Genomic DNA, 9,191 nt, shown 5'->3' with positions numbered 1-9,191 from the left:
TTACCACTCGATAGGTTTGGCTCTAATACAAATACTCTGGAAAACTCCAAGCAAAAATGCCTAGGAAACATTCTACCGAGGTTTGGGGCGCTCAGTTAGACCTCAGTAAGATCCAAGTTTTCTCTCCTTCCCTAAGATTTTTCTTTACCACCAGTTTTTTTTTTTTTTTTTTAATGCTATTCTTGTCTGCTTACATTCTTTTTATTTATGTATGTATGTATGGCTTTGTTGGGTCTTCGTTTTGTGCGAGGGCTTTCTCTAGTTGTGGCAAGCGGGGGCCACTCTTCATCGCGGTGCGCGGGCCTCTCACTATCGCGGCCTCTCGTTGCCGAGCACAGGCTCCAGACGCGCAGGCTCAGCAATTGTGGCTCACGGGCCGAGTTGCTCCGCGGCATGTGGGATCTTCCCAGACCAGGGCTCGAACCCGCGTCCCCTGCATTGGCAGGCAGACTCCCAACCACTGCGCCACCAGGGAAGCCCTACCACCAGTTTTGATACAATCATTTATTTCTCCAGCACCACCAGTATTCAAAAGGCCAGGTGCTGGGTGCTGTAGGAGCTACTGAGTCTCTGCCATCATGGACCCAGACCCAGCTAACAGATCTTTTTGGTTAGTGTGACAATCTGGACAGACCACAAAATTGATGTTCATAGACCAGGCTTGGGAGGGTAAGAACAATGTCCCATATTTGGTCCCTACCCTCCCTAGAACCCGGAACTCTGTCCTCTAATCCGTGCTCCGTGCATGCTGGGCGGCCAATTAATCTCTCTGCAATTTGAAGTTTCACTCTCGGGAGAGGGCACAGTGAGGACCCCAATCAGATTTGTCAGTCCCTTCTGCTGCTTCCACCATTCACAGAGAAACATGACCTTGACATGTCACACGGGGAGATGTCTTCCCAAATCATCAATCTTGCGGGGGTTTTCAAAAGTTCTAGCCCTCACATAACACCATCATTTCATAATGAATTTTTATTTTCTTTCAACTAAAAAAGGATATGGGGGAAGCTATGTGGGGTTTGGGGGATTTTCGTTTGTTTGTTTTAATGAGGGATCTTTCTTCTCCAAAAGGGGGAAGAAGAAAAAGATATCCTTTACCCACTCCCCCTCTCCTCGCCCCCAACCCTCCCCCTGCCAAGCCCACTTCTAGAGATATCCATTTATTTACAAACTGACTCCAAGAAGAAATAAGAGGTGGAGGTGGAAACACAGACCAGAAATGAAACTGTAGTGAACACCAGGGCGGAAGGTGTCCCAAAATCCAGGATTGTTTGTTCTGTTTCAGTCGGGTCTCCCTTTTGAAGTAGAGTCACTCTTTCTAGGTAATGGCAAGGAGCTTAGCATGTTCAGTGAGGATGCTGTCACAGAATCCCTAATAGTCGTAGGTTTCAGTAACACAGAGGCAGAGCATGGGACAGGGAATGTTCCTTTAAGAAATAACACTTGTCTGGAGGTCCCATCTCACCTAGGTGAGAGGAACTCTCAAAAACTCATCCAGGCCACCTAGTTAATCAGGGTTATTTATTTGTCATGGAAAAGCCACTAGGGAAAGGAAATGATGGCAAGAAGGGCTGCTTGCTCCAAACTCCCTCTGGCAGTGTGCACAGCTGTTGGTAGGAAGAGACACTTTTGTGTGCCTTACCAGTGGACATCCTTGATCTCTGTGTGTGAGCCATACATGTGTGTGTTTGTGAACATTTATGGCTTGTGTGCTAGCACGGGGAGAGACAATCCCCTTGACCAGTCACAGAGTTCAGTGGAATTAACTGGATGAGACATCAGAACATCTGGCTTCTCTGCTCTCCTTCTCATTGACGTGGTCCTGGGCAAGCCGTTAACTTTGGTGAGCCTCAGTCTCCCCATCCACAAAGTGGAAGTCGTGAGATCTGTCCCAACGAGGATCAGATGAAATAATGCACATGAAAGCACTGTATAACCTATAAGGCAGCACACATCTGTGAGGAGTCATTATTTATGATGAATAAGCGGGAAAGAATCCAGATGCCAATTATTTTTCTGTCTTCTCACTAGGCTAGGTAATCTAGCCGGAGGGTGAGTGGGTAAGATTTTCCCCACTTACGTTCACAGCCAATATGTAAATCTATAATACACAGGTGTTTGAGTTCTATTATTTATAAACCTATTTTAATATGCTATATTGTTTCTAGTTCTCTTCTGGATCTCCAGGCAATAGAAAACACCAAACTTAGAAAAGTTATTTGCAAATTAACTGGGCCAGAAGGAATTTTTATCACTCATTTGTAGACCTAACTTATTTGTGTCACTAATTTCTAAGGAATGGGGCACTATTACGATTACAATAGCGTGTTCTGATGTGGACCTCTTTCCTCCTATCATTTTTTTCCCCTTATAATTCCCCAAATTTCCTGATGTGAGTAATAAAGAAGTTTTATGTTTGTGTGTTTGTCTGCATTAAGATATATTTGCTGAAGTTTTGGGAACCTAAAATTAGAATATTTAATAAACAACTACTGATATTCATCACCTTCTTTGGGATTTACCACTAACCCAATGACATTAGCTTTCTTGAGCTAAATTAAAAGACAAATTCAAATCCTGCATGGTAGCTACCAAAAGCATATATTTGAAAAACAGAATTCAGCATGCCATATTATGCATTATTTAATGGTATGCAAATTATGTCAGTTAGGAAAACCACACTTTAGCGTTAATAAACAGCAACACTACTACTACATTAATTATGATATTGCTATGATTTATTCCCAAGTTTTGCATTTTGATTCTCCTTGAAAATTTATGCCATCTGATAAGCAGTAACCTATTTCCCCTCCTACACCTCCTACCCATTCCTCAAATCTGTTCCTCCTTCCCACCCGATGGGTGTCTGCAAAAACAGGTACAGAAATACAGTCTTAAGCAGCTGCACTGCATTGTCTTATAAGCATTAATAATTAAAGAACAAGCAAACACCACCTAAAGCTCCAACATTTATTGTGTCAATGTTAAGCACACTTTTTAAAAGACAACATAGAATGTATAGAAACAAGGGGTCTGGGGGACTCATGCTCATTTCCACAATACGGGGAATTAGGTTGGCTGGTCTCAGAAGGGCCAGGACTGCACTCAGGACAGCGATGGTCCATGGGCCCTCAATATGGGACTGATTCACTGTTCCAATGTGGGTCTGTTTTTTTGTTTTTACTTTTTATTAAAAAATATAAATAAAATGGCACTGCAGGCCCGGGCAGGAAGGACGCTGCAGGACTCTGTCTTCGCACAACGGCTTCTTGGAGGCTACTGTCAGAAAACATCACAAACTAGCAGGATGACAGACCACGCAGATGTCGGCTGGGCGGCACGCGTCCACCCCGCCCCTGGGGGTTCAAATTTTCTCAGAACTTAAGGGCTCTCGAGCTTCCATCCGAAAACTGCCACACATCTTGAGCTCTCTGGGTACTACGCCGAACGGGGGTGTGTGAAGAACCTAGAAAGAGGTTGGAGACAGAGGAGGGGGAAAGAAAAAAGTACAGGTGTGACTTGGCCCAGTCATTTTCTGTTCTCTAACTAGCTTTTTAAAATTATAACTTAAATCAAGCACAGGTTGAGCCACCGGCATCTTAAACATGATTTCAAACTCAATCTCCCCCACCTCCCCCAAATCTCTGACCTCTGAGTGCCTTCCCCATGCCTCCCTCCCCGCCTTCCCCCAAAGGACCCAGACCCCCTCCCCGATCATAGGACAGTCCTAATAAGCTGGGGACACACCTGGAAGGAAACACTTTCCCTTATGACTGAGAAAACTGAGTAGGAAACAGTCCTTTGGTTGAGGAGAACAGGGGAAGGAGGAGGGAGGGGGACATTTCCTTAAAATAATAATAAAATTATAAAGAAACAAAAAAATCAAAATTGATGTAAAAGCAGCACAACGAAAACATGAAATGTCATCAAGTTCAACGTCAAAGCAGCCAACGATTTACAAGAGGCGAACAAATCTCTGAAGAGGAAACCAGAACTCAAAATAGTTGCTCCCAAATGGCACCAAAAACTGCCTGTAGTTTCTTTCAAACATGCAGTTTTCTTTTCTTTTTTTTCTTTTTTGTAAGGGGACAAGGCAGTGGTGAAGGGAAGAAGGGAGTGGTTATTTTCCTCCAGGGTTCCTCCCTTGCTTTGTACATTGACTCGAAGCAGCAGAACTGGGAGTCCGGATGTGCCGAGGAAGAGGGCTACGACTGTGGCATTCCAGGCCTCGTTGCCATGGCGACCCGAAGCAGGGGCCTGGGGCCTCCTCTCCCCTGACTTGGCGCCGCAGGAGGCCCAGGGTCTGGAGCTCAGCTGCTTTCTCGAATCCCCCCCCTGAGCAGTGGAGACCTGGGCTGAGGGGCCTGCTGTGTCCAGGTGGGCCCCTGGGAATTCCATTCCCAGCCCAACCCTAAGTCACTGTCGTTGAGGCCCCTTTCGCTGATACCCCCATCAAACCCCTTTGTCAGACCTGCTACCAATATTTAAAATCCTAACAGACAAAGTATAGCTAGCATGGGCATGTACCACATCCACTGTTATTTAAAAGCACAGCCCCCCTATGGGTTTGGGGGTCCTGCTTTAAAGGATAGACTTTGGGGAAATGGCTTAATTTGCCTTTTCTGCCATCATGAAGACCTGATAAATGCTCCCTTTATCACTTTACAGAAAGGGAAAACAGTATTTGGATCAACCATTGAGTTGCCTTCAGCCAAGTTTAGGTTGTTGAGTACAATGGACCCACGTGAACTGTATTGGTCTCCTTTCCCATGTGAAAGGGAGGAATTGATCGCATCCCATGATCATGAATGACACTGGGAAATAGAGAGAGAGAGAGAAATAGGCCCATCCCCTTAAAGGCTGATTCACTGGCCATGTGTTTTACTAAATGAAACAGCGGGCTAATGGGATAACAAGATGACAGCAAACAAAAGAACAGACCCACCAACCCATGTCTACAATTTGTAGCTAAAGCAACCTTGGAATAAATGTACATAATCCCAGCTCCATCTATGTGTTCTGATGTCCATGTCTCTAAAAACGGGTTCATTTATTCTTAATTGGGAAAGCTGCAGGGCCTTAGGAGACACTTAGGAAAATTTGCTAAGTGGCTAATGCCTTTTAAAAGTTAACAGTCTTTTAAAAAACATTTTTCCAAGCAGGTTTAAAGAACACTGCCAATCCTATCCTCATACCAGCAAAAGTCCCACAATTTTTTTTTTTTTTTAATGGGAAGTAGTCTGAAAAAAAGAGCATAGGATGTGTACATTCTTGAACACACCAGGCCCAGGGACAATGGAGTAACAGAATCATAATGAAGAACACACGACTACAACACAGTCATAAGAAATCATGTTTGTGTGTATGGAGCAGGGGAGGGGTTTAAAAAACGAAAACACTGTTATTTCCTCCCTCACTCTCTGAGAGTAAAGTGTTTGAAGCAGGACAGAATGGGGCCTGAGGCTTCTCAACTCCTTTCCAGGAAGGCCTGAAATATCCCAGTACCTTTTAACAAACTTTTAGTGTCTGTGAATAAACCAGCTCATTTCCTTATTTCTCCAAATGAAATGATATCTAGCCCCCACCGCCACTTCCTTTCAAGTCCTCACTTCAAGCATTATGAATATATACAGTATGAACTTATTGCATATACACAAATGGTATTTAAATAAACAGTTCTATCACAGAATGCCCTGGGAAAAACTCAGCTACTTCACACTTCCTGCCATTGCTGGTACAAATGAAGACCCAAGCGTTCACCTCACTTTTTAGCAACCTTTAAAATATGTTCGTCTCACTCTTTTTGTAGGTCCTAAGCAGAGAGGGGAGAGTTACTGGTTTCAGGATGAAGGTAGTACATGTACTGGAGAGTGTTTGGGTTAAAATCTGTGAGAAATAGTATTTACTGTATTCCTGTTTATTAAATTGTTCTCAAAATGAAGATAAAAAGGAACATTTTAAGCTTTAGGAGTTCAAGTATGTAGAGAACATTGCATTCAACACGTCAGGGGTGTCACATAAACTTAAGTTGAGAATTTTGAAATGTGTTCATGTCCTTAGTAGTTCCTCGTTTTAAAGCTTTATCATGAATTCATCCTACTGCTGGAAATGTTTTTTGTTATTTTATATTAAGGTTTTTAAGTTTAGAGTTCCAGATACAAGATGTCATTTATAAGTTATATTCTTGTTGCCTAGGTTTTCAGGCTTCTATTGTTCACGCAGCTTCAGAAATAATATTTTATAAGAGGACTTCAATAAGTCAGGAGACTGAGAACCCTGAAGAACCTGTCTCCCAATAAATTTATTTAACTTTGGGACCATGTAAATCAAACATAATCTGTGATTTATCACCAGATGTTTGCACCCTCCCCATTCCCCATTTAAGAAATTTGAGCATACAAGCACACAGTATCCACCATTAATTCTGTCTGTCAGGATGCAAAACCTAATTACACTAAGAGCATCATATACTGAGAAATTTAAATGAATACTGTACATAAAACCTGCACAGCTGTACTCATAGCTCCTAATAAAAGAGTAATAGGAACACACAGCGGTTTTATGGACATTTAATATGGTGGAGCAGAAGTCACCAAGTCTGAAACTGGCAGGGCACTTGAAGAATATTTCTATCTGTCTTGAACAGCATTCTGGATTCACTTGTGAAGTTAAACTCATCTAAAACACATACATCACCCCTCACTTCACTGCCAGTTATCAAGTTCTGCAAGTACCCCCTCATTCCATCCCAGCTCCTGTACCATTAATGCTCTCCCAGATCATCTCTTACCGGATTCCTCTCTGCCTCCACTCTCTGCTTCCCACTCAAACAGACTTTAAAAAAATACACTTACTTTCTCTATATTTTAGAAAGATAAAACAATTCTTGCCTCAGATAAAAGGCATTCTGTGAAAAGGCCACCTCACAAGGCACCAGGGCATAAGAACTGAGCAACAGAAATGCTACCACAAGACAACAGAACGGTTTTTGTTTTGGTTTTTACAAAAAGAAGAACAAGGTCGTATCCATTCATCTACACTGGGAACAGGGAGACAGTGTCACAGAGGTATGTGTTTTAATAAAGCAAATAGATGCTGCAACACGCAGTATTTGTAAAACTGACAACACAGATTTCTAAGGAGGGGTTTTTAAAACAGACATAACTTGCTTTTCAAAGACGTTGCTTCATTTTATAAATCTGTTGGTAGGCCAAAAGATAATTGAAGGGTATTCCCACCCTCATTTGCTATCAACCAGGAAGACCCTATAAAAACAGCTACAACATCTGTCCCAACTAGGGTCCCTAGGATCTCAGAATCACAAAGCAAACCACCATATATCTCAGGAAATTAGTGGCTGATTCCACAGATTTGGCCAAAGCTGGCTAAACTCCTAGTTACTGCTTTCTTTCTTTATTTTTTTCCCCCCCTCTCTCTTTTACCTGATGCTTTCGTTTCTGGATTTTTAGGTTTGAGGGGTGGGATTATTTTTGGTATGAGGAAAGACTCTTATGTGGAAACAAAAGAGCTGATTAAAAAGAAAAAACACAACCTTTTTACATTATGTTCTAAGATAGGGCATGATGGGAGAATAGAAAAGAACTTTTAGACAACAAGAACACAAAAAAATCCAAAGGGAATAAAGGTTTAAGATGCTATTATCAGTAAGTTTTTCATTTATATCTGAATGGATTACTGCTAAGAGATGGAGGGGAAGTTTTTAACATCAGACTGAAATCACTTTCCATTTCTCGAAAATTATTCTAGAATTATAAAGTCTAAACTATTTCCATGGCTTGAGATATGTCTATTTTAATATAGTAAGTATTTTATGTTCCTTTAGGGTATAATACACGCATCAAAATGCCCATAGAAATAATCTTGAAAAAGACTGACTGGCCTTCTCTCAAAACCTGTTATTTTCTTGAAAGTAATTTACAGAGTGTGTCAAATGAGGACACAAGAAGCTTACATTGTGTACTTTAATTTTTTTATTTTTTTCAATAAAGGGACAAAATGGGTGTATGAACAGGTTAATGCAGACAACTGCCAAAAAAACACAGACAGTGGTTTTTCCAATAGAACTTAACAAAGACCAGAAACAAATACAATAAAAAGCCAGGTTGTAATGACCTTTGGTCATCCAAATAAAAAAAAAAAATAAAAACAAAGAAAAATAAAAGATCAAATTAAGTGCCTCTGTTTTGAACAGGGCACATAAGCAATAATAAATAGTGACTCCCATAGTAAAAGATAAAATTTCAAGTTACGACAAACAGCTTTCATTACAGGAATAGAAAAGGCCAATAACAAAATATTCTGCATTGCCATTTACAAAAAAGTATTGACTAAAGCGGGCTTTCTCTTTAATATGCTTTGCATATGAAATTCTTTCCAATCTAAATATAAAGCACCATTTAGTTTTTGGCAATGAAAAAAACTGCAAAACATTGGTTTTTTTTTTTTTTTTTTCCTTTTTTTTTTTCTTTCTTTCTTTTACTGCATATGAAGGTAAGATGCTGGAATGTAGGGTGATAGAAGGAAAGGGACAAAAAGCACACTACATAACAAACCAACGTTATTAGCTTGCAGTACTGCATACAGCATGGCAGCAGGAAAAAGGAACAAAAAAGGATATGTACAACCCCTATGACAGCCATCCGTGTGACATTCTAGCAGGCTCCCCCAAACCGCCATTATATGGCTTCTCATCTGTACAATGTCACACTTTTTTGTTTCTCTTTTTTTTTTTGAAGCATACAAATAATTTGCACTATATTATCCTGCCAAATTAAAAAAATATACTGTGGCAGCCTGTCTTTTTTTTTTTCCACTACCAAAAAAGGTACATTGATACCTTTTAAGAGAACAAGCAACAGTTAAAAATACAAGCTTCAATATAAATACTATAGTGCCTAACACTAGATGAACATTTAATTCAAATACCATTCTAGAAATACAGAAAAAAGACCATAAATGTGTTTTAGCATAGGAATCAACATGAGTGTGCATTTTCCTATATTTAAGTACTATATAATCTTAAACCTTTCCCCAATGTATGGTTTTTTTTTTTTACAACCTGAAGAGCGGTGTGTATCCAAGGCATAGAATTTCCACTACCATTTTTAAATGGATAACAAGTCTTGTAACACCACCAAGACAATGGAACCCTAAAATGCAGTTCCCCCCTA

General features: G+C 40.7%; 1 protein-coding gene across 6 annotated transcripts in view; it reads right to left on the bottom strand.

The window, feature by feature from the left end:
• Positions 1-2,968: 2,968 nt before the first annotated feature.
• BCL11A (BCL11 transcription factor A) overlaps positions 2,969-9,191 on the bottom strand; it is a 97,046-nt gene continuing 90,823 nt past the window's right edge. For all 6 annotated transcript variants that reach the window (XM_059943276.1, XM_059943282.1, XM_059943279.1 and 3 more), the window contains one exon: positions 2,969-3,466. In XM_059943276.1, coding sequence (XP_059799259.1) covers positions 3,375-3,466 — 92 coding nt within the window. In that variant the 3' untranslated portion in view covers positions 2,969-3,374. The remainder of the gene's footprint in view (positions 3,467-9,191) is intronic.

The sequence above is a fragment of the Balaenoptera ricei genome, chromosome 13, assembly GCF_028023285.1.
Source record: "Balaenoptera ricei isolate mBalRic1 chromosome 13, mBalRic1.hap2, whole genome shotgun sequence".
Taxonomy (NCBI): domain Eukaryota; kingdom Metazoa; phylum Chordata; class Mammalia; order Artiodactyla; family Balaenopteridae; genus Balaenoptera; species Balaenoptera ricei.
This window is presented reverse-complemented; position numbering and strand designations above follow the sequence as displayed.